The sequence below is a fragment of the Hermetia illucens genome, chromosome 1 (assembly GCF_905115235.1).
Source record: "Hermetia illucens chromosome 1, iHerIll2.2.curated.20191125, whole genome shotgun sequence".
Taxonomy (NCBI): domain Eukaryota; kingdom Metazoa; phylum Arthropoda; class Insecta; order Diptera; family Stratiomyidae; genus Hermetia; species Hermetia illucens.
The window spans coordinates 207,103,810-207,130,350 of record NC_051849.1 but is presented as its reverse complement, the minus strand read 5'-3'; the positions used below and the strand labels follow the sequence as shown (position 1 = coordinate 207,130,350).

At 45.1% G+C, this 26,541-nt stretch overlaps 1 protein-coding gene across 5 annotated transcripts in view; it reads left to right on the top strand.

The window, feature by feature from the left end:
* The window catches only part of LOC119646426 (protein spaetzle 3), a 183,283-nt gene that overhangs the window by 62,805 nt on the left and 93,937 nt on the right, over window positions 1-26,541 (top strand). For all 5 annotated transcript variants that reach the window (XM_038046875.1, XM_038046873.1, XM_038046870.1 and 2 more), the window contains exon 3: window positions 7,857-7,984. In XM_038046875.1, the coding sequence (XP_037902803.1) occupies window positions 7,857-7,984 (128 nt within the window). The remainder of the gene's footprint in view (window positions 1-7,856; window positions 7,985-26,541) is intronic.

The following is a 26,541-nucleotide window of genomic DNA, read 5'->3' as shown; positions in this document are numbered from 1 at the left end:
CGTCAGACTGGTGGTAGTCCCAGTACCAATCCGCTGCTCCCTCTCTGGAAAGGTTGTGTAAGTGTAAGTACACAGCAGGCCGAAATCCCCCGGTAAGGTTATGTTGGTCAAAGCCTCCACGTGGAACAGGAATTGTTTGATGGGCAAAGTTTTTGATGTGCCATCAAAAACCAAATCCCAGGATGCCAAAATTAAATAAACACGATCCGCTGACATGGTATTAAGCGGTCGTGCCTGGCATCCATATGGCGAATCGTCATCGTCAAAGTCTGTAAAATTGAACATGTAGTCGAGTCCGGATCTGTCGTTATATCAGTAAAAGTTCTCGGATCCGGACCTGTCATCAAGTCCGTAACCATTTCCATTACGTATATTGTCATATCTGTAAAAATTGTCTTTATTCTGTCCATAGTCACGTTTATCCTCAAAATGTACTGCACAAGTTGAAGCAGGCTGACGTTGAGCTCCCTGATGCACTGAGTGCGTGTTCGGTTTCGAGTCTCGAAGCGCAACAAAATGCTCTCGAACCATTCCTTCAACCCGTGAAGCGTGCGTCGCCCTAGCATCTCGCATGGAAGGATCAACCTAACCCACAGTATCTCTCCTCACCGCCTCATGTCACCGTCAGTCGTCACGGCGTGCTGGCAGGTCAAGCTCAGTAGAGCTCCATTGACCTGGAGGTAGCGTGAAAGGAAGTCGATTCGGGTCGCATAAAAAGTTATTCCGATGATGTGACATGCCGTTAATTATATAAAATTGGAAACGACCAAAAGGGGCATCCTCAAACAAAAAAACAAAAAAAACGAAATGGCCTGAGAATGTCAAGGAAGGGTAGGAACCTCAGAGGCCGCGCCTCCTTCACGATCTGAGGCAGAAGAGGCAATAGTCGGGATTGTGATCCGTCGTGGATCTTTCCTCCTTGATCGCGGCACTCGGGTCCGGAGACTTACGGCTCCACGCGCGCGGTCGAGGCATTTTTTTTTCAATTTTAGCTCGCGTTCTGGGTGTTATTGGTTAGACCTTCGCTAATTCCTTGTGTTATCTATTTTGAAATCCGGTGCAGACCCACGCATCGGTATAGACACGTTGATTTTGTATTAATGACACGTGAGCTCAAAGGACGCCCCCCCCCCCACATTCCCGAGCCTGGTTAGCACAGAGGTGTGCAAGAACGTTCAACCGAGCACTTTAATGGAGCTTCAATCTTTGCGGGCGAACCTTCACAGTCAACTTCGCCAACTTTTTAGTTTTCTGGGGTAGCTCTGCCTTCTAGGTCGTTGTCCGCCACTCAGGATGTTCGTTTTGATCATCCTATCCAACTATGTTCATTACATGCTACCAGAATCCTCTATAACAGATCGCAGGAGGTCTAAAGAAATTCCAATAAGTAACCGAAACCTACTGCCCAAACAGTATCACAGGCTACTCAACTGGCACCTAGTGTACTGTCATCTTATTACGGCCGGAGAAGAAAGTACTGAAAAAGGAGGGGGACCCTCTAGGGAATCAACAGTGCCCTAAGAGGAAGAAGGGCATACAGACAGTTCCAAAAAGCGGAACAAAAAGTTCAGAAAGGGGAAGCACATGGCCAAAGTGCGAACATCGGCTAGTGAAGCGAAACCCAAGGGGAACGAAAAGACTGAATAAATCAAAGTTACCAACAAAAACGCCAAAAAGAAATCTCCAAGAAGAACAGTCTGTCCCATGCGGACATACTGAAAAACGTTAAAGCTGATTCCGACCTAAAAGATCTGAGCTGAAATATTAACAAAATCCGAAGAACCCAGAAAAGGGATCTCATGTTCGACTTAAAATGATCCAACATGGACAAAACTGGCAGTTTTCGCCCTCAAGTCAAAAAACTTAACAAATGGTCACAATACGATTACCAGTGGAGGTTGCGCGGAAATTGTTGGTGGCTGGAAAAATTCAGATTGGATGGGTAGTCTGCAGTTTGAGAGAGCAGATGTCACTAAAAAGGTGCTTTAAATGGCTCATATTTGGACACTACGCAAATGCAAGCCCCAGCGGCAATGACTGAATCGATCGATGCAAAAGGTGCGGATAAAAAGGCCATATTGCCAGGGAGTTCAATAGGGATCCCAAATGCATTTTATGGAACGCAAAGGGAGGGCTGGAATAGGCGGCACAGTGCTGGCAATGGTATATGCCCGGAATTCAATGCAAAGAAAAAATAAGGTTTGTTCAAACAAATGCCAATCATTACAGGGTTACTCAGGACTACCTACGAATCCGAAGTAGAAATTGCCATCGTTAGCGTACCCGGCAGGAACCATCATGGTGTCTGCACCCGACAGAAATCATCATGGTGGCGCATGACTTACGGATTCACTTGATGGAGCGGCGATATGGACATGCGGTCGACAAGCCATACAATGTGGGCGAAAATAAACGGGATGTATTTGTACAGCTGTTACTTCCCACCAAGTCTGACACCGTCTGAATGCGAGGAAATGCTTGGCAATCCTGTTCTTGACGCAAAGGGACAAAGTCCAAAGGTGATTGCCGATTACTTCAGCGCTTGGGTATTTAAATTGGGTAGCAGAGAAGCAAATTTGCAATCTATTAGAGGTTTCTGTGCAATTGGATATAGTTCTGGTCAACCAAGGTGATGTAAACACTCTTTTATGCCTCAATCTTATACCTACCCTTTGTCAGCCCTGCACTGGCATGTGGAACGTCCTGGGGCATCAGCGAGGACTATAATATTGATCACCACCCAATCCCCTTAGAATTATGTAGAAGCCACAGGGCAGAGACCCATAAAGCCCCGGAACCGAGGGAAATGTCGGGCTGGTCTGCAAAAGCTTTAGATGAGCAGACCTTCGTAGAAGTTTGGTTAGACCAACCTTTAAAGAAGCTCGCTTCTTCAGAAAGAGCTGTCCACCCGATACAATCCATCGTCAAAGATGTGACGCGTTCATCCCTTGTAGATGCATACTCCCCGGTAGAAGACCAAACTGGTGGAATAGTAAACTGGCCAACCTTCGATCAACCTTCCATCAAACCAAACGAATGGCAATGAAGTCGGTAAGTATGATCAGTCAAAAGACAAAATAAAGAGAATAAAGAAGCCCGGAAAACCCTCAAACTTGCCATGTAATGAAGCAAGAGAAGGAATGCTTCAAGGAACTCTGCTATGAGACGGAAGTAAGCTAGTGGGGTACGACCTACTTGATCGTTATAAAACGATTTACAGGCCGTTCCTCTCCGCAGATTACGTGCCTTACCCTCTTGTGCCAAATCATCCATGGGTTACTCTCTCATCAAGAGAAGAGCACCGGTTGCTTCCAGCGATCTCTGAATGTGACGGTAGCTCCAGTATGGCTATCGGTTGTCGAGAACAAGCTATTGTCAGCAGCAATTCAAGATAACGGAGACTCTGGTCCCCGTGGGTGTCCCACAGGACTCCGTACTTGGCCCACTGCTGTGAAACATGATGTGTGACGAAGTGCTTAATCTTTCGGTCCCGCAAGAAGCCACGGTGTAGCACTGATTCTGGTCACAAAACATCTCAAAGATATTGAGTTATATTTAGCAGAGCAATCAGTGCTATTAAGGGTTGACCAAGTCGTTCATGAAATACTTGGTAATGGCGATAGATGCGAAGCTCCATTATAAACAAGACGTGCTGTATATTTGCGAGAAAGCATCCGCTGTAAGTAGCCCTGGATAGGATGTTTTTTTTTTATTTTTGGGAGCAGGGTAGGTGAATACGTTTACGCACAGAGTGTTGGACTCCCGTAACAGTACGGCGTCCGACTTCCAACCAAACACCTCCCTGTCATCAGACAACTACCCTGAAACCGTTTGTCGCATTATTTCGAGCTAGGCCTCCCGCTCTCCCGCACGTTGGGGCCTTCAAGTCAGGAAATCCCTTTCATCAACGGGAGAGGATGGGAGGAAGGGAGTTGTTAGTTTATGGAATTCCCTGTCATCCGGTCCCTGCGCCCGTCGAGGTCAATCTTCTTCGCAATAAGAAGAGCCCGAACATAATGCACAGCACGACTCCAGCTGCCAGCGCTCTTCAGCATCTCTCTGAAAATGCTGTCTGGAGAGAGCTCACTGTGTCTGCATGAAGCTGCTGACGAAACCCGTCCCACCTTTCGCAAAAGAAAAAGGTGTGTTCAGCGTCGTCCGCCATTCCATTTCAAAACACACAATAAGGAGATCGTACCTTCCCACTCCTGTTCAAATAAGACTGAAAACCTCCATGCCTGCTCAGAAGTTGGGTAAGGACGTAATAAATCTCAACATTAGTACGATTCAGCCACGGGTCTAAATTGTCGTTGAGCCGCGCAGTACATCTTCCCCTTGGCGATAAGGGTGTGTTGATGTTCTTCACGGGCAGCCACCTCTCTTTTGGCGGTATGCTCCTTGGCAAAAAGAGCAGCGCGGATCACTTTCGCTATCACCATCACGGCTGATTCTGAGGCAGTCCGATAAGCAGATACCATTCATAGAGCTTTTACGATGCACCTCCTTGTCAAGGGCATCAGCCCATACCTTCGCGATGTAGAACAAAACTGACTGCGTTGCTCCCATAAGGAGACGTCTCCTAGTAGGTATAGGGCCCCTAACATTCGCCATTAGTCCACTCAAGGGTGAGACATCAACTGCAGCTCTGTCCGCTGCTGCTTTGATTTGCTCGAAGAAGATCATCTTCTAGTCGAGCATTAAACCAAGGTATTAAACTGCAGATTTCGACTCTATAGTCAACTCACCGGTCAATATGGGACGCAGGGTCAGGATTCTCTTTCTGATTAAGACGACTACTTCGGTTTTTTCCAGCGCAAGGGTGAAACCATGATATGAAACAATCAATGTACCAAGTCTGCTTTGCGCCTGCTCAACAGTATGTCAGGCAACAAGTGGTGCAACGCCGTCTGCATAATCGACCAGGCGCGACTCCTCGGACATATCTAGTCTCAGCAAACCATCGTAGAAAGCGTTCCAGTGGTCAGGCCCTGGGATGGATCCCAGTGCTACTCCCGATGTGATTTTCATCTTCCTCTGGCCCTCTGGCATCTAATGGAGCTGGGAGCGGTTTTTCAGATAATTCCTCAATATCCGCAAGAGGTAGCTTGGCACGTGGAATGAGTTGTGCCTAGTATATCTGTTCATCTTACGGAATTGAAGATATTGCTGACATCAAGCATGAGGAGCACCATCTGTCGAGATCGGCGGCTGTGTGCCTCGGCTCGATAAACCGCATCTACGACCTCTATATTAGCATCCACTGTGAAACTCCCTATTCTGAACCCGAACTGCCTTGGGGATAAGTCCCCGGCAGCGCTGATCCCTTCAGTGAGTCTACTTCTGATGTGTTTCTCGAGCACTTTCCCGGCTGTGCCAAGCATACACTACGGTCGGTATGCAGACGGTAGCACCGAATCTCCTTTAACCTTGTTGATCAACGCGAGACTGGCCACTTTCTAGTGACAAGGAAAAATAGCCTCCTTCAAGCAAGCGTTGAACGTCCCAAACAGCAGGTCTGGCCAACGCCAGTATGTAAACTTCTGCAAAGATGCCATCACCACCTGGCGCCTTCCGTTTTTCGTAGTGAGAACCGCATCTTGTAAAAAGGAAGCAATCCTCGACGTTTTCTGCAACGGAGTCCCGGAGGATCCAGAGCCTCCACTGTTTTGGAAAAAAGGAGGAACCTACAGATTTTAGGAAAGGTGCTGGTACCAGAAAAGCTGCAACCGAAAATATAACTATGTAAAGAAGATTGGGTTGTAATTAATTGCCTGATCACATCTATCCAGAGCAAACTGCGACGAGCAGAGGAGACTAGAAAAGCGCGTCTACGGACAGTGCTTATATAAGAAAGGAGATCAGGCTAGAATGAGCTTACTGCGACCCGTGATGTAATATCTTATGGAAATTCCATGGGGCGGAGGACAGGAGTCGTGGCTTGGTTTTAATAAGTAGTAGGTAGGGGTATTCAGGCCAGTGTCCTTTCAAGATTTCCACCTCCCCAAAAACAAAAAAAAAACAAAACAAGCAGGCAGACAGTAAGCCGATTTGAATCAGTTTTTTAAAACAAAATAAAGTTTTCAGACGCGCGTTCTTATGTCACCCTACCCTTGCATTCGGATTGGGAAAAATGCCCATCACAACTCTCATGTTGGCCCAAACAGTTGCGATTTGTAACTTATTATTCCCACTAACGCGCATGGGCTCTGCTGACTATGGTGCGGGGGTAAATTTACCTCCACAAAGTTATAAAAAATTCGATTCTGATTCTTAAAATAGAAAGGGGAAAAGAGAATAGGGATTGGGGAAGCAGAGGCAACCCCTCAGATGCTGCCTCAACTCTGCCCTTTGGAAACTTGGGTGTTAAACCTAAAAAGAGGAGTCCGTAGACCATCAAGAGTTGCTCTCCATTTGATCCTGTCCGGTATCAAATGGTTACGGACTTAGGACTCCCCAATGCCTAAAAAAGTAGTTTAGCTACGGCCAAGCTTCGACCTGAACTGTAGGCGGATTTTCGTTGATTGAAATTCGTACCCTTGTCGTGTTTTGCGAATTATGAAAGGGAGTGTATAACATCTGCGAGCCGCTTCGGTCACGCTGCTCCCAGGGCATAGGTGAGGCAGCATCTGAAGAGTTGCCTCTGCCCTGGTAAGAAACTTTTTTTAAGAGCCTAAGAACAGTTAAAGAAAAATAAACAAGTCGGGGACCAAAAGTGTGAAAAGTCTTGTGATACTAAAAGTAGTTAAGAGTAGTCAGGAGTAGTAAATTTGAATGCAGGGCTATTTCTTTTGCGCGTATCTGGAAACGTGAATTGTGTTCTTTTTTTTTTCGAAACCAATTTTCTTCTTCTTTTCCTTCAGCCCTTGCCCCGTTCACAAGCGAGGTCGGCGCGTCGTGGTCGGTTTCGCCATTTGACTCTATCGAATGCCTGGTTTGGGTGCAATCTCGAGGCTTTCAAATTCCCATCCAACGTATCAAGCCACCGTTGTTTCGGCCTGCCTTTTGGTCGTGTACCATCGACTTCGATGTTCAGACCAATCTTGGCCAGTGAATTCTGGTTACCACGAATTGCGTGACCATACCATCGAAAACGCCTCTCTCGGAATTTTTCCACGATCGGTGCAACCCCATAACGATCGCGGATATCCTCATTTCGGATGTGATCAAAACGTGTCACGCCAGTAGTCCACCGCAACGAAACCGATCTATACGATGAAAATTGTGTTGGGAATAACCCCTAAGGTCTAGTTACGTTAATATTGGCTTGAACGACATTCAAAGTCCATAATTAAAATACCCAGAAAAAAACGAATGGGAAAGGGTAGCTATTTGATTTCTTAATTTCTATTTTCCAGCTACTGACTCTATTTTATAATAAACTCATTAACTAATAAAGCGAAAAAAAAAACAATTGAAATAAAATTTTCGCAAATTACCCCCATCTAGAAACTAATTATTCTAGCAACGCTTAACTTCGATGAATAAAAATGTACCGAAATTTTCATTTTGCCACTTCTCAAAACTTATCCGACCGCGGAATTAAGCACGAATTAAGCTTTCAAAATGCTTCTGCATGCATTCCAAACTTATTTCAGATATAACCGACAGAAACAAGCTGTATAACACTCCGTCAGATTTTGCAGTCTTGCCCGCAAATTATCTGTTTTTCACTGTTTGTCAATAGCCCGCTTTTAACAATTCTGTCTGTATGATTGGAACTAAACCGAAATGTGCACTTTAGCAAAGAATAAATAACATTATTACCCCAAATTGTGATCTCTATTATTATTTTAATTTAAACTTTTTCACGTTGCAAAACTAATTTCCTCTAACACTTCCACTTTTCTCCATTACAGATGATCCAAAATCAAATCCAAATGTAACACCTATTCAAGGACCAATATTTTTAAAAAATGGAACTGCTCCAGTTGTGCCATTATTTGCCTATCCAACTATGAATAATGGAACATTCGTTCAAATACCGGTAAGTGAAAGTCATCATACTAATGAATCTATTTATATATTTAAATATCTGCCGTGATAAATCTCAACAGCAAGTTATCTGCATACCTGCATGGCCACGTATATATATGTTACCTCATTCACACTCAGTGGTGGTTGCACCAAACAATTCTCTGAAAGTGAATATGAATATTTTCTGTAAATAGTGTCATAAAATGCAAGCAAGTTATTACTGAAGTGTCAATCATTTTTGATGATTATGCGATTTAAAAATTGCAGAAAATAATTTTAATGTGTAAATATAAATTTGTTAATAAATTAACTAAAAATTATTTAACATTGCAGTGTCTAATTAAAATAGAGATGTCATAAATAATTAATGTCTACGCATGGGTATGAACCAAGTACTAAAAAAAGTAATACCCTTACCGAAAGATCTGCTGTTGTTCTCATCATCTTCATAAAAGATATCTTGTTCAAAAAAGACATACCACCTGCAGATAACTGCAAAACTGCAACTTGTCATTATACGGTCAAAAACAAATTATACAGTACCAGAACTGAAGCTCAGGTTACGTATGAAGCACGCAAGTGTCAGAAGGGTTGTAAAAACTATTTTTGGAAAACCATCCATAGTATTGTGGTAATCTTAAGATAAAAAGTTTGAGAGGGGTACCAAATTACTATGAGTACGCATCTAAAGTTACTTTGAAGCGTAGAATGAACTGGGAAGTCCCAGAGGAATGCGTGGCGAGATATACGGAAGTTTTCTACACCGATAGCTCAAAAACAGGAGAGGGTTCTGGAGCCGAAGTCAACCTCTCGAATAAAACCGAGATGTGGGCTTTTCCTTTGGGACAATATGCAACGGTTTTTCATTGCCGAAGTTTATGCGATCCTAAGGGCGGCAAACTGAGTGATTGACGAACGGTTGAAGGACAGACGCACCGCAGTCTACAGTGATAGCCAAGGTGTATTGAGGACGTTGGGTAGTCCTTTAATCACCTCAAAAATCGTTCAGGAATGCAGAAACCGTTTGAACTCTATCTCTAGATTCAATATGGTGGAACTATTATACTTTGGGTATCTGGTCACTGTGGCGTAGAGGGAAATGAAATCTCGGATACTTTAGCGAAAGAGGGGTCAATCTCGCCTATGCCGGGACCGGAACCAGCAATCGGAGAATCAGTATCATTGGCTAAGGCCGTTTTCACAAACTGGGAACAAGCTTCGCACAATGAAAGGTGGCAGAGCGTAAATGCTGCTCGACACACCAAACTTTTCCTGTCAGAACCGAACATGCGTACCGCAAAGTTTATCCTGCCGAAAAGCAGGAAGACTTGCAGGTGTATTGTGGGCATTCTGACGTGTCCCTCCCGTAATGAGCAAACGGAATTCACGGAGCATTTCCTATGTGAATGCCCCGCCTATGGACGCATCAGACATCAGATTTTTGGTGCCGATGTTCTCGAATTGCGACGGGTAGCATCACATCCACTAACGGAAATCCTGCGATACCTTAACGAATCCGGAATATCCTGGGGGTGGCGAGTACACTGGGCCAACACGGCCTGAGTGCTCAGAAACTGTAGCTTCTCCCCCACCACACACACACACACAGATGTATCTGAAATCAGGCACGTACGTGCCAGGCTTTCACGGGTGTAAACCTCCTACTTTTTGACCACATTCTCTTCATGTGTCCACGACTTTATTATTTCACGTGACTGTCCCATTTTCAACTGCTCTTCCTGATTTCACGCGGGGCAGCTTTTCCATAATGTCCCTTCTACATCAGCTTCTTTTACCCGCTGGTGCATCCGTCGATTTCCGCTATCCAAACTACATCCGCAACTTTCCAGATTTTCAACTATTTAATGGATTTTAGGTCAACCTCAAGGCTTTACTTTAAGCTTTCAACTCTTAGGCAGGTGAAGAAAACGCCCATTTGCATGTAGGACAACCAGAGGATTCATCCAAACTAAATCCGTACAGGAATGCACTTCCTATACTCAGCGTTTTAGTTTTGGGATACCCGTCTGTGTCTGCCGACCATTCTTCTCCTGGTTACACACTTTTTGCCACTCAGCGACTGACTTCGTTTGCTCAATTTTTTTATTTATTTTTGCTTGTTGCTTGTCACATAAGGCACGCGCGTCTTCCGCCAGGATATTTAGATGATTCCTACAATCGTAGATGTTGTCTCATAGGATTTTGTCCAGTAGACGCAGCATAACTACCACATAACCATCAAGCCGATACACAACTGGAATTATTTACGATTTTGTATGAAGGTTTACTGCTGATACCATAGTCCTGCCTCATATAGAATAATTGAACTGACAACAAGCGATAAAAGTAGCCTTTCTCTGTGTTGTGGGCCCGCCACACCTGGTAGTCTCCTTGTCGATATATTAGTCCCCGTGGCTGAGTCCTTCTAACCACCTTGTCTTGCTTGTTCACCATTGACCTTCTTAGACCGAGCAAAAACCCTAATCCCATCAATACAGTACGACACGCGGAAGATTTAATTCCTATTTGGACAAACTTCACCGATACTTCACCCCTTGGAAATTATCTCATAATTTCCAAAAATTCGATACCTTTGTGTTTCACAACAACATGCCGACGTCCAAAATGAGGAATACTTCCGTCCTTTCTTTCAAAATCTGTAGTACACCTATTTCAACTATGGATAAAGTCCCCTACCTTAGGGTGCCAATAACGTTTCGTCTTTTCCACGAGTCCTCTATTTGGAGGACACTCAACTGTGTAAAGGGTGACTGCAAATCCCTGTATCCCATTCTAAAATATAGCGTCCAATACCACAAAAAATTTGACTATTCTGGTACAAAGAACTTCTCAGACTCTTTGCTTTTATATGGCTTCCGGCCTCGTCTGAGAAAATAGAAGATCCTCCAGTAATGCCCTAATATCTACAAGACAATGCAAAATATATTTTTAGACAAATCCTATATGATTATCACCACACTCCCCGCATCGGTATAGGTAGAGTGGTCTTCTATATAGGTACTCTCAATCTCAAATTAAAAAATCTACCCATTCTTAAAATCGACCCCTAGCTTCTAGTCCCAACTCTTTCCTGCATGTATCCTAGCCTATAGTATGCCTTGCCGGTAATCCTGACCTGCCCTCATCAAAAACTTTATTAAAATATCAACGAATGAAGGTTTTCTAAAGTTTTATGTAGAAAAAAAACTTAATAAAATCGGTTTACTGTCTGTATGTCCATCTGTCTATATATCCTTTTTCTTTTTGATGGATCGAGGCAGATATCTTAGAAAGACGCTGCCGTGGCAGATTGCAGCAGTTTCTGCAATTCTTACCCACTAAAACTGCCCCCAATTTCTCCTTCTTACTTCCCCATAGAACCGCCGCAAAGCATTATTTCGCGGGGGGACTGCAACTTAAGTGTCCTTCCGTTCTTCGCGCCTTCCTTGCACGCCTCGCTTTTCCAAGTTCCGCCTGAATCCTTTCGATTGCGAAATTCATTGTACACCAGTTTTCCTCCACCTTCAGCATTTCCTCTGATTTTTACAGACTCTTCCAGGTTCTTCGTCCCTGAGTAAAATCGTAAACAATGGAACATGACATACTCCAGGTCCTCGGGCGTGCAACCACATTCAACCTGAATTGGTGCAAATACTTCCTCTAACCTCCATGCCTTGACAGGAATTGGGTCAGGTGATATTTAATCGTCGTGTCTTCGCTGTATCTACTCCTCAATATGGGAAATCAAAGCATTGTTGCAGCGAGTTATCCCACCATTCTTGAAACTATTCAGCAACTCCTGCCTTACCTCCTTTCGGCATTCTGTATCCTCTTCTAGTGGATTCTTTCTCCTTTTCTTGCATGCCACAATATCCGCAATATCATACGCTGCTTCGCCTGAGATTGTTCTGAAGGCGCTGCACACCCTTAACCGGTAAGTCATGTTTACTCTCTTTTGATTGCTCTCACACACTAGTGCTTCCTCCCAAAGTGGTAGCGCGTATAATAGTGTACAGCGGAGTGAACCATTCCGGCCACAAGTATTCTGCGACTGTATCAAGCTTTCAATGTGAGGCATCATCCGCGCTTACGATACCTTGGTATTTGCTGCTTTAACACAAGCATAGTCCAGGTGTCATCATCATCATCAACGGCGCAACAACCGGTATCCGGTCTAAGCCTGCCTTAATAAGGAACTCCAGACATCCCGGTTTTGTGCCGGGATCCCTATCCCTAAAAGCTGTCTGGCGTCCTGACCTACGCCATCGCTCCACCTTAGGCAGAGTCTGCCTCGTCTTCTTTTTCTACCATAGATATTGCCCTTATAGACTTTCTGGGTGGGATCATCCTTATCCATACGGATTAAGTGACCTGCCCACCGTAACCTGTTAAGCCGGATTTTATCCACAACCGGACGGTCATGGTATCGCTCATAGATTTCGTCATTGTGTAGGCTACGAAATCGTCCATCCTCATGTAAGGGGCCAAAAATTCTTCGGAGAATTCTTCTCTCGAACGCGGCCACGAGTTCGCAATTCTCCAGGTGTCACTTGCAATTTATTTTAACGTAAATCACCACCCCCAGGTATTCCTCTTCCTGCGGTTGGTAATCAAGACTGCCTGCGTCTTTTATTCTGCAAGGTTAAGCCGAGCCATCTCCAGCCCCGCTTTTATGGCGCTAATGGTTTTGCTAGCGTACATTTCCACGTTTTCAAGTTGTTTCGCGACGACAGCGGCTAGATCATCTGCGAAGCCGATTATCGTGGTCTCCTTTGGTGCAGGAAGGGCAAGGACTCCATTGTACATTACGTTCCACAGGAAAGGACCCAACTCTGGGCTCGGTGGCACTCCTGCTGTGACGGTTTACTGTGTGTCAAGCTTTGGATGCAAGCTACACTGATCAGTAGGTGTCCCAATATCAGAAAACCATTTTAAATTTTCCGCATATAAAAGGCTAGGGCAGGTAAACAAGAAAGGAAGATCATTGACCAAAAATGAAAACAGAAATGGACCGAAGATGGACCCTTGGATTACTCCCGATAAGGGAAAAATGCAAGCGAGATACAGCCATTGAAGAAGACATTATTTAGTATGTTCTTAACCAGAAGAGAATACTTGCTGGAAATCAATACAATTGGAGTTTGGTAAGCAGCAAGGAGTGGTCAATGGAATCGAAAGCTTTGGAGAAGTCAGTAGATACAAAGTTGGTGAAATCCAACAAATTGGTCACAGTGGAACGACCGCGTTGAAACATATGCTGCGTAAGGCCGTCTTTTAGGTATCTTTCAAAAATTTTGGAGAAAGAGGAAAGGATGGTTATAGGTCGATAGTTTTTGGCCCTGGTGTTGCCACCTTTTTTGTATACGAGCTTTCATCCATATATCTGGAAATGATTGTAAGGGGGACCAGGAAAGAATATTCTTCAAAAAGTCATGAAGTACTAAAAGTGCAATCGGTTAACGTACAAATCAACTTCCTAAGGCGGATGGTTAGCATCACGCCCGAATCGCTAGGAAATAACGTAAACCGATTGTCAGGAATGATGGCCAACATAAAATCTAGAATGTGGCTACTGTGATTGCGATTGACATTGAATTGTAAGGCGGAACAAGAATTCAGGAACGCGATCAGAGCTAAGTGCGAAGGTGTCAAATTATTAGGGTGGATAGGAAGACCGAGGAATCTGACCACTTAATGGAAGGAAAATTGAAGTCCCCGAAGAGGATGAAAGGTATGCCAGGATATTTGGCTAAGAGAACATCCGAAAGTACATCGAGAAATTCCTTGATATAATAGGTCGAACACAAACAAGGAAGGTAGATACATGATATTATAAACGGGATACTTTTTGGAGGAGAGATCTGTTGTCAACTTTTCCTTTGAAAACTACTGCACCGATGGCGTAGAGCAACTTGCAACATGATTTAAATAAGGTACTGTAGAGACATCGTTGTTTAATGTCAGTGGCAGATCCGGTATAAGGATATTGGTACTTGCGTCAGTAGATTAACTCCACCAGGAGCTCGGGGGGGGGGGGGGGGGGGGAACTGTACCGAAATGCAAACTGACTTTGGTTTTCATATTTTTCCCAAAAAGTGGTTGAATCGTTTTTCAAATTGCTTTGGAATTTCTTTCCATCATGGTTCGTCTATTCGAAGCAGCACTAGCATTCGGCTTGGAAAATACTATCCGCTTTTCTGGGCTCGCTCTTACGTGAAAGCGGGCCAGCTGTATAATTTTAAACGCATCTTCTAGAAACTTTCCAAACTGAATTAAATATCCCAAGTAGAAAGAACTGACCACACTCGTTCGCGGTGCGGTCTGAATCAGAAGACGGAAGTTTGCGCGCCGCCCTCTTCCAGTGCAGTGCGGTGGCGGCATTACAGTGTGTCGACGGAAGCGAATTCACCACGGCAATGCAGTCGTCGTTCATGCCTCCAATATGTCGCCACATGACTCCGCCCCCAAGTGAAACCATGCGGTTTCAGCGGAGCAACAGGGGACGCAATCTCACCAATGGAGTCTCCGGACGAACCTGATGCTTCGCGGGTGCTTTTTTGGAGCATCCCCTGGTTTGGCAAAAACCTTTAGCCTCGACAAGGAACCCCAATTGGGTCGAGCTTCAAGGAGTGCTCCCGTCGCTCCAGGACTTTAAAGGAGCCCTCGTATGGTAGGTGTAACGGCTTCCGAGGAGTGCCCATTCCAATGAGGGCCTGCGGGTATGTCTAGAGGTCCCTGGAGTCGAACTCCGGCGTCGTGCGTCGTGAAGGTGGAATCGACCGCAGTTTCGAAACCGCGTTCCTGAGCAGGCGCAACATGCCGGAGTCACTTAACCCTGCTCTGATATCTAGCACAGAGTCCGCGAAAAGTCGCAGACTCTCCCCGTACACCATCTCCACGGGGCTGGCCCTAAACTCCTATCGGTGACCTATACAGAGGCCGAGAAGAACGAAAGACTACGACCACGACAGACCGTCGCGAGCTATCATATTAAGACTATCTTTAGTGTCCGGTGCCAACGTTTCAACATCTCGTTGGACTGCGGATGGTGTGCAGTGGTCCTGTGACGCTTGAATCCAAGAAGCTTGCCTAAATTCGAGAAAAGAGTAGACTCAAAATGCATCCCCTGGTCCGTGATAATTACGGCTACCGACTACAGTGCGGGATCCATTCTCGACAGAGAGCCCCGACACATGATTGTGCCATAATGTCAGTCAGAGGTACTGCCTCAGGCCACCGTGTAAACCTGTCGATGATTGTAAGGCAATACTTATATCCGTCCGAGTCTCTCAAAGGACCAATGATGTCAAGGTGGATAGTATGGAAGCATTTGGTCAACTTAGGGAATACGTCTACTTCCTTTCCTTGTGTGCGTGTTGATTTTGTACTTCTGGCATCCGATACACTGTCGGGCCCAAACGTTATCGTCCTTGTTCATGGACGCCAGAAATATTTTCCAGTGACTAACCGATTCGTCGTCTTGATGCATAGGCGCGCAAGATCGTGTACTGCGTGAAATAATTCTTGGCGAAAATCGGCCGGAATGAATGGCCTAGGTCCCTTATCTGAGGTCTCGCAGAGTAAGTAGGAGTTTCAGCCGAAGATAGCAAAGTCATTGAACTTGTATTTGAAGTTTGCCTTCAAGCTCTGAAGCTCTGTGTCGTCTTTCTGCACCTCGGCGATTGCGTATAATAATCGACCGCGGCGCGGGTTGGGACCTCCAAGAATCGAGACAAAGCGTCTGCAGCGAAGTTGCCTTTGCCAGACATGTGTTGGATGTCGGAAGTAAAGTGGCTGATGGAGCTTAGTTGTTGAAGTTGGTGAGGGGGCGCTTTGTCAGGCGCGAAAGTAAGAGGCTTGTGGTCCGTGAACATTGTGAATGGTCTGCCCTCAAGAGAGAAGCGGAAGTATTTAATGGAGAGGTACGCGCCGAGTAGCTTACGATCGTAGGAGCTGTAGTCACACTGAGCTGGGTTGAGAAGCTCAACGCCGAGTTTGATTCTGCAATCGCATTGGCTCGAAAGGGACTCCCTCAACATCACTTAACGAAAAAATCCGTCAGCTCGAATTTATTCTTCGCTGTTATTATAGTAACGACAGCTCATTGCAAGCTTCCCAACCTGGATGCCCGTTTGAAAAATTAAGGAAGGAACCTCAATCATAACGACAGAGAAGCCATACAAATACTCTATGTATACTACACGAAGGAGTCAGAATGCAAATGAAGGGAAGTGATACCTGTTTCGAAACATACCCTTTCCGATTTTCAAAAACCAAGTTATTACCACCACCCAAAACGAAGCACGTTTATAATTCCCGAATCAGTTTAATGCCGATTTCATTTTGAGTTGGAGACATCAAGCAAAGATCCTACATTCCGCACCCTTTTTTGGTCAAGCATCAACAACTATATAGTGACTGTAGTGCAGTGAATCCTAGAGGAAGGCATGGTTTATCAATAAAATTAGGTAATCCTTGAGATGCATTAAATTTGGATCAATGAAATCATATAAAAATAATATCTCTGCAGGCTCTGCTAATAAAGATGCTATTGGAAGAAAACTTTTTAAATAATGTCAGTTGGCAAACCATTTGCTTGAAGTGCACTTCCCAGGCAGCATCCAAAATCTAATCTCCGGGCCAACAGGTGCATACAGCCTTCAACCGAGAGACTGGAATCAGGCATGCAAAGTAGTATCACTGGAGCGAGTGAAATGGGTATTTAACTCGTTCCATAGATACAAGTCTGCAGGTCCGGATGGCATCATCCCTCCGCTAGTAATAGAGGGAATGGATGTCCTGGGTCAAAACATTGGGAATATATATCGTGCATGCCTAGCACACGCTTATATTCCAATTAAATGGCGGGATGTGAAGGTGTTGTTCATTTCCAAACCAGGAAAACCCACCTACACAGACGCAAAAAGCTTTCGACCGATCAGCCTAACGTCCTTTCTGCTAAAAAGACTAGAAAGACTAGTAGATCGGTTCATAAGGGATACACACATTACTAAGTGGCCACTTCACCATAGGCAACACGCCTACCAGAAAGGCAAATCCACGGAGACAGCACTCCATGAACTTACGGCAAAAATTGAAAAGGCGATGTCCGAAAAAGAATACGCTTTAGGCGCATTCATGGACATCGAAGGTGCCTTCAATTATGCCTCATTCGCGGCAATTTGTGATGAGGCAAGACAACATAGAATCGAACCGCTGGCAACCAGTTGGATCCTTCACATGCTAGAGTGGAGAAAAATCCACATATCGGTCGGCCAGAAGTCAATTAAAGCAGGATGTCTCAGGGGCTGCCCACAGGGAAGGTTTCTCTCTCCCCTGTTATGGCTCTTGTCTGCCCGCAAGCATTTGCGGACGAGCTAGCCGTAATAATTACCGGCAAGTTTGCGGACACAGTATGTGACCGTTTGAATGCAACTCTGCATGTAATCCACAGCTGGTGCCTCCGCAATGGAATCGCGGTGAAAGCTAGGAAGACTGGACTAGTTATGTTCACTAGGAACATCAGGTGGGGCAGCTATACGCTACCCACCTTAGCAGAGGCGGAAATCCAGCTAGCACAAACAGTCAAGTACTTAGGAGTACATTTCGACTCCAAGTTAACGTGATCACATCATATCCAGGAACAATATCAGAAATCCTACAGATTGCTCTGGTGCTGTAGGAATGCGATAGGTAAGACCTGGAGACTTTCACCCAAACGGATATACTGGATGTATACATCCATAATAAGACCCATTTTGATGTATGCATGCATCGTCTGGTGGCCAAAACTGAACTTTGCTAACGGCAAGAAGCTGCTAACGCAGATTCAGAGACTTGGTTGCCTAAGTATTACTGGAGCAATGAGCACTACGCCGACTGCGGCACTTGAAGCTATCCTAAATCTACCCCCATACATTTGGAGATAAAACGGAAAGCAGCCAACGAAGCATATAGCCTCGATACCATTGGGGCGTGGCAAAGCGGCCAATCAACCGGTCATGCGTCTATCTGGGAATTCCTTGAAAAACATCCGGTAGCCCTGATGCCGACCGATCATATGGTTTCCAGATTCGTCTTTGAAAAAACATACACTGTCGTAATCACCGAAAGAGAAGAATGGTGAACAAATGGCCATGAGTCTTTTCAGATTACAGACCTAATAATCGCGCAGAGGTGTTCTCGGAGAATCCGATTACAGAACTGGCCCGACCCCACGGGAAAATGTCGACCATATTCCAGGCGCAGATATATGCCATTTCATTGGCAGTAGAAGAATGTCGGCGACAAAAATGGAGAGGTCGCACCTTCGAATCTGTTCCGACAGTCGGGCGGCATTATCAGCACTAAGTGGCAACGACATATCAAGCCAGTTGATGTGGAGTTGTCATCAGGTGCTACTAAAGCTTGACCGACTGAACGAAACATTCCTGATGTGGGTGCCGGGGCACTCTAACATCGCCGGTTATGAGGAGACTGACAGACTGGCTCGCCGAGGGTCTGGATCCACAATGGTGGGCCAGAACCAGCTCTTGGAATCCGACCATATACTGTCAAGTCTACTTTGAAGGGTGAAATGGCAAGGATTCACGCAACCAAGTGGAGAAATTTGGACTCTTGCCGGCAAGCGAAAATCCTTGTGAAAGAACCTAGGGCCACTAGGGCAGCATTTCTGTTGTCCCTTAAGAATTGGAACATGAAAACCCTAGTAGGGCTTTTGACGGGACACTGCTCCTTAAACTACCATATGGTAAAGATTGGGGTAGTGTTTTCGGCTATGTGCAGCCAATGTGAGGAGGAGGAGGAGAAGGGCCCTGCACTCTTTATGCAGTTGCTCGGCATCGTCAGATCTCAGACGAAGACACCTTCGCAAGGTTTTCTTCAACGAAGAATCTGCACACTCTCTGCCTCTGGAGAATGTTCTTAGATTCGCTAAAGCCTGCGAACACCATAGGCGGGAAGCCAATGAATATGCGATTTACGGGGATAGTACAATGGGCCTAACAATGGCCTGAGTGCTCGGAGCTGCGGCTCCCCCCAGTTAGCTAAACTAACTAACTATGCCAGTTGACACAGCTTTAGTATTAGTTCTGATAATAGTAATCTTGATGGTTTTTGATTTCTAGTAAACAGTTATAAAATCAAATATCTATTATTGAAACAAAGTAACACAATGCAGCATCAATTAAATATTATTACAAAATACTTAAGAGCAACTACACTATCTAATAACCTTCCTACATGCGACTAATTATATGTAGCAATAAACTTTTCTATTAAAGTGGACCACACCGAAGACAGGGTCCAATCAAACCTACATTTTTATCATTAATTTAATCAATTTTCTGTCTCATAAGTTACAATAATACCATGCAAAAGCAAAAGATACTCATATTATTAAAAATTCAGCAAAACAAGCTTCACGGCTTGCATTACAAAATATGATACAGTGCTCCTGTATAAAGACTGTATCTAAACAAATAATAACAATGTATCTATACGAGTATATTAGATTATCTTGCATATTCCCGACGTTCGCAGCGGCTTGAACCTACATATAAATCACAACTCGATTATTGCACGAAACGTCCATGAAGATCAGAGCAAATACGTAGTTTAAGATCGCTTTATTGCTCAAGTTGCATAAGATTCTCTGAGATGTATGATTACTGCTATTATTATTGCTGGATATTAGTATAGACTAATGTATCTATTTAGATTTGGAAAGGTCTTGCTCTTACGGAGCTTCGAGGAACCGCTCGTTCCTTTCATAAACACTGGAAAGATACAGAAATAGATATGCATTTACATGTACCAGTGCGTCTTGATTGGGAATAGAAGACTGTGACCTTAAAGTGTGTCTATAAATAGATATTCAGGGGAAGGAGGAATTGGACTTTAATAAATTTGGACCTAAATTAGGCCAAAATTATAGAAAATAGGCACTAGATGTTTTGTTACACTCATATTTTAGATACAAGATACGGCAGATTAAATTTAAAGTAAAGATCTAAATCACTCATTTCATAACGACGTTCTAGTCCCAGCTGTGCTTCCATTCAGACTCCTATGTATATTCAGATCAGAATAGTGATTATCTGTGCAGATCATGATCATCCTGTTCAAACGAGGCCTTCTCAAGAAGATGCACAATTCCGTGATTGCAACACTTTAAATGTACGAATAAGTATCTAAGTTGCACAAATGAAAATTTAAATGAAGAATCGTGCAGAAAATGTACAGAAAATTTGTTTTATATGACAAACTTCATAAAATTAACTCAAACATTATTTTGAGTAACGTGAAACTGTTGAATGTAGATAAATTGACGAATGATTGGTAAATCATGTTGTTGTTCGTAGATCAAGTGTGCATTAAAGATAACCTACATCGTGTAAAGGGAAATCTTACAAATGATTGATAGCCAAATCTATGCGTCTATGTATCTTTCATACATGAGGACATAGGGACAGGAGGGGCATTCTGGGGAAAATAATAGCTATTATAAGGGCAACATATGATGGCACGGAAAATCGCAAATCTTGAAGGATTTCGTTAAAAAATCTTAGAATGGCACATCCATTCCAGCTCACCCACGTCAGCGTCAAAACGGGCGTAGATGTACTGCACCCCACCACTCTTCTGTCTTTGCCCCACGGGACCACCATTTAGGTATTGCTTCGGGAGCAGGTTTGCCATCCGTAGGCCTTCACGTTTTCAGCGCTGCAGTCTTCCACCTCTTTGCCTCCTTCAGCAGCTCTATTCCCCCTCTCCCCCTCTCCATTTCTTGCGTGTGCTTCTCTCGGGAGCTGGGTTTGTATCCGCACAATTTTGTTGATGACCGAAGTCCAATTTGCCTCCTACCCGAGCATTTCCCCGATAAAGTCTCGGGGGCTCACGCCGACCCCCAGGACTTCACTCAGGCTTATTCATTCCTCACAGAATCTCGGGCACTCAAACAGAACATGCTCCCGGTCCTCCAGGATCCAACGACATCTGTAAGTTTGGGGAATCATCCACACCGATGCGATGTAAATACGTTCGGTAGCAACCACCGTGTCCAGTGAGCAATTGCGTGAGATGATAGTCCACCTCCCGGTGTCGTCGGTCAAGCCATTCTCTAATATCAGGAATAAGCTTATATGTCCACCAAACCTTCGACGACTCGTCCCACCATCGTTGCCAGAGTCTACACGACTCCTCTTGCCGTTCGCCGGTGATCTGCTTTTGTTTCTGATGGACCCGCCTGCCCCCGTTCGCGCAGCCATTGCATCTCTCTTGCTAATAGGTTAATAAGGACGATCCCTGCGATCACACACACCACATCATCCGAACCAGTTCGAAATGCACTGCAGCGCAATCAGACGATAGGCTGAATTCATCTTCCGCCAGCTCAGTACTTTGTGTAAAGCCTCCGCCTACACAGGCTACTCGTACAATAACATGGACCGCACGACCCCGCAGCCTGCTACACAGTTTTGGCCCACCTATGTTCAGCATCATCCTGGGAAGATGGTAGCCTTTGCAGCTTTTCACAGACGTACGATATATACCCTTTTAAACTCAACCTGGTATCGAGAATCAACCCAAGGTATTTGATGGTTGGCTTTGATCGTATTTCTTCTAGGGCCATTTGTAATGAAGATTGCCTATGTCTTTTCTCCTGCCAGGCTCAGTCCGCCCAGCACCGAGCCTTGTAGTACTCCCGCTGTGATGATGTATTCATTGGGCCCGTCGTCCATTCCGTACCAAAGAGCTCTGTCCGACAGGTGACTTTGCTTAGCCAAGTAATAAGGCATATTAATCGTGGTCAAGACTCTTTAATGAGGTTCCAGTTGGCGGAGTTCAATGCATTTTTTACATCCACCGTCGCCACGGCACAGCACTTGCCAGAAAGCGTTGCCTCTTGGGCCAAATCCATAACCCTCCCCACTGCGCCAACAGTAGAGCAAGCTTTGCGGAACCCATATCGATCATTCGCAAGACCATTCTCGTGTTCCACGATTGGGAGCAATCTATTGTAGATGATGTGCTCAAATATCTTCCTCATAGTGTCTAACAAACAGATAGGCCGATAGGACGCGGGATCCCCTAGTGGCTTGCCAGTTTGGGTAACAACACCTTTTTTTGCCTTTTCCATTGTGGAAATACGCCTTCCGCCATGCACGCCTCGAAGGTATTTATGAACCAATCAGATCTGGTCGCCACCGCTAGCTTCAGCGCTTTATTAAGGATGCCAATCAAACCCGGAGTCTTGCCATGGTCGATCCTTCCGCTGGCCTCCCGAAGTTCGTCCTCGATAACGCGAGGTATTACATCCACCCCGAATTAGGCCTCGGTTTGATACCTGCTCCCCGTATGGTGAGGAAAGAGCGTGGTTACAATTTTTCGTAGAAGCCGTGGATAGGTCCCATGGGCGACTTTTGCCCCTGCAACATCTTCATAACCACCCTATAGGCCATGCCCCAGGGGATCATGTTGGCATCCATAGACAGTCGCCCTAAACAATCTCTTTTGCTCCTTCAAATGGCCTCCTTTGTTCTACAACGCAACGTCCTATAATCCCATTCGTGCTCCTCGTGATCGGGTCTTCCCCAGGATCGCTGAAACTGCCTTTTTGCTCGATGGTATGCTAATCCTAGCTCCGCAATTTCGGTATTCCACCAATAGTTTGGCTGCATCAATCCAAATGGATCAGGGCCTTGAAGTGTATTAGAGAGGATTACAGTATCCTATAGGAGGCAATGTGGTCAGCATTGCGCTTGCCCGAGGTAACGAAATCAGCTTCTGGAAATTGCATTACTTCCTGAATGGCCTGCTCGCCGCACCTCCATATCGTTGCTTTACTGTTCTGGTCCCTGGCCCGTGCACCACCACCGAAGTTGGGATAGGGTTTTGCAAAGAATGGCAACCTCAATTCCCTTCTCTCGGATGGTCTATGAGAGGAGGTCCTGGGCCGCCTCACAGTTCAGTTGTTTGGGAGCCTGTATTTGGCGCTCTCCTGAACACTGGACATCTGCTACTGCTTGTAATATGTCCGTTGTCGATTCTCTCCTTTCCTTCGCACCGCATGAATTTCGAATCGGCTCTGCACTCCTTGTCGATGTGTCTCGTCCGCAATTTCTGCACCGCTTTGATCCAGCCTACCTTCACCTCGACCGCCGCTAGTATTTTAAACTGCAGTCTGCATCGCCCATGAGCCTTTCGCATCGATTTGACTACCGACTCCTGTAGTCCCGGAAGCTCGAACTCCTTTTTTAGTGTTGCATGGACATTCTCCTTCGTGATAATCTCATCGATATCCTTGCATTTGATAGTTACCTCCTACCGCTTGGCCTATTTTCAGCCTGCTAGCCAAGGGATTTTTCCACCTAATGGAGGAATTTCTCCGCTGTTATGTGATTAGACTTTTTTAGTTCTAGCATGAGGTGTCCCTTCTACCAATTCCCCACAAGGTGTCCCTTGTGTTCCCAATTCGATTGATGCTGTTCCTCAGATCACTAAGCTCGGGGTCCGCCTTAACTGGTTTAAGAATGTCGGCATAAGTTGCTTGCCCCTTTTTGGAAACGGCTATCACTTCCAGCCGATCTGGTTTCTTTGGAGAAAGGCGTTTCATCCTTTTGGAGATCTATTAAGGTCCAGGTATTTCGCGCATCACCTCGCAGCTTTTTTTCCAAAGTTATCGCGGGTAACCTTTGCAAAGGAAGTATCATCTGTGTTGCTTAGGTGACTTTCTTGCCTGGTTTACTCGCTCCTTTCTCCTCCTGGACTCTGCCAAACGCCATTCTGATACTTCTGATCATAGCCCTAATTTTCTGGTAAATGTTCTTCCTATCGTTTCCTCATTCGCTCGCTGACATTGGTCACACCCATCATCTGGTATCAGAATCATATTGCTGGGCTTAGCTTCCTCAAATTTCTCCATCAATTTGCTGTGGACTCTCCAACCAAGGCAAAGTGGAAAACCGGCGCGTCGTGTTGTAAGGCTATGATACAGTATTCTTCGCCGAAAGATCAAAGATAATCTGTGGAGTCAGTGTGGGTGCTTTCTCCGATACACAGTATATCTGAGTTGTACGGTCTCTGAGGATTCATCGGTGTATTCCAAGCGGAAGTACTGGCAATACTGGAAGCCGAGCCCCAAGTGTAACATAGCCATTTTGACCGACAGCCAAGTGGTCATTAAGGCCTTGTACTCAGCGACGACATCCTCCAGACTGGTAGGGCAGTGCATAAACGCGCTGAACATTTTGGGCGGCACGTTCAAGATCACCCTCCTCTGGGTTCCCGATCATAGGAACATAGAGGAAAATGAGCGGGGTGACGAATTGGCCAAGCGGCATTCTGCTCTTAGCAGCGGTACGGGTACGGTCGATGTCTTGCTGGCAACTGTCAAAGGCAGAATCTATTCGCACTACTTAACACCCGTGGAACGCAGATGACGAAGGCTCATCACCTGTGCCAAGTCAAGGAGGATTTGACCCGCTTATAATAAAACTCAATCACGAGAGCTCCTGCACCAGACGTGCAAATTCATTCAAGATTACGGCGATCTGCACGGGGCACTGACTCATAGGAGCCATGCCGGCAGGCTCGGCACACCCTACAATTCGCATTATCGAACCTACGAAGAAGAGGAGGAAAACCTCAGGCGCTTCCTCTGCGATTGTCCAGCTCTAGCTGGAGTTAAGTTACATAGACTAGATAAACTTCTTATTTTCGACTGCAGGATGGGAAAGTGGCTTTTTCTATGGTGAATGCTACGGACTGGATCTGAAAATCTGACCCGGCTGGCCTCGCATTCCTGTATTCATAACAGCAGTCACAATCTTGGAAGTTTAACGCACCACAGCGCTAATTGGGGTCCTCGGAGTGGCCACTAATACCTTCTTACCTACCCAAACTCTATGGGACGGCAGAAGAGGGAGAGAAGGAAAGGAATGCGCAGCCATCAAAAGAAACGCTGCAGGATCGGTTATAAAGGAGAGAGGCAAGCCATGTAACAGGTAAAATGAAACGCTTAGAGAGGAAAGTTTGAAGGAGAGTATCTTCTGATTTCTGCGATTGTGACAGTATCGAAGGCTTTAGGAAAGTAGATAGTATGCACTTACTGCCGTGAATTCAGACAATTTGCGGAAAAATTAATAAAGTCGATCAGGCTGGAGGTAGAGGACCTATTGCTTAAAAAAGCTTAGTTGTTTTTTCACCATGAGGTGACCAAAGTGGCGGACACTAGTCGCTTACGCCGCTTTGCGAGATTTTGGACGACCATCGTAACCAGGGCCGACTTTGGCATACCAAGCTTGCGAATGACGTATTCGGCAAGGATCCTAAGGACGAGAATGGTAGGAGATGCAGGCTAAATCCATTAGCGCGAGGAAGGAGGAGGGAGAAGATGGACATGGACTGAGAAAGGGAACAGAGACTGAAGAAAAGTAGCAAAGTAAACCGCAAGATAATTGGGAGAGTTAGCTGAGGAGCCAGAGAATTTAATTAAGGAGAGAGAATTTAATTAGAGAGGACAAGAATAAAGGTGCGATTTAAGTGATTTCTGAAGATGTCAAATTGGAGGGCAGCGCAGGATAAACGAAGGTGAGTGGGTGCTCCAGGGAACTTGGTGCAGAACCATAGAACAGGAGTGCGAACGTCTCGGAAAGTCGTGGAGGGAGCAGAAGGGCATTTCAGGTAACCGCGAGCGATGGTGCGTAGGTGTGGTTGACGCGCTATACTCCACCAAGGGGTGAAGCGCAACTATATTCACAGCATATGGACTATATTGGCGGACCTTTGACTCGGCATGGGAACTCAAGTATAATGTGGAAAATGTTGTTGTTGTCATTAGATCGATGGTCCGTAGTATGGAGGGTTAGGGTGAGACAAAAGTGACTTTCTAGTAAGCCTTGGTTTTAATAGTGATATGTGCAGCTCTACAGCACTGCCCAATTTGCGTTCCTTAAATATATATTTAGAGCGCTAGAATGAAAGCCGCTTTTAGATTAATTAATTTAGTTCTATGGGAAGACAGTGGATATGAATTGTGCAGGACATTGGAAGAGACATTAGAAGAATTGAAAGTAAACTTGCGCGCGGAGAAAACTAGTACAAACCAAGAGAATACATAACATGCACCAGTTTTCAGGGAATTGATCAGTCCCTTGATCACCTCTTAAATCGTTCAGAAATCTGGAGCTCATTTTAACTTTATTTCTAGATTCAATATGGTATAACTACTCCGGAGACCTGGTCACTGTGATGTAGAGGAAATCACCTTAGGAAAAGAAAGTTATATTTGCCCATGGTCCGGGTCATAATAAGACAAGTAGCAGACACTAAATGCTGCCAACTTTTTCTGTCTGAACCAAACGAATCCACTGGAAAACATATTCTATCGAAACGCAGGAAGACTTTCGGAAGTATTGGCGTATTCTGACTGGCCATAATTCATAGGCCGAGGATATGTTCAGAATAGGAGTTGTAGAAGGTGAATCAATGGGACACTTGCTATGTGAATGCCTCGCCTATGAGCGCATCAGGCATCCGATTTTTTATGTTGATCTACTCCAGTTA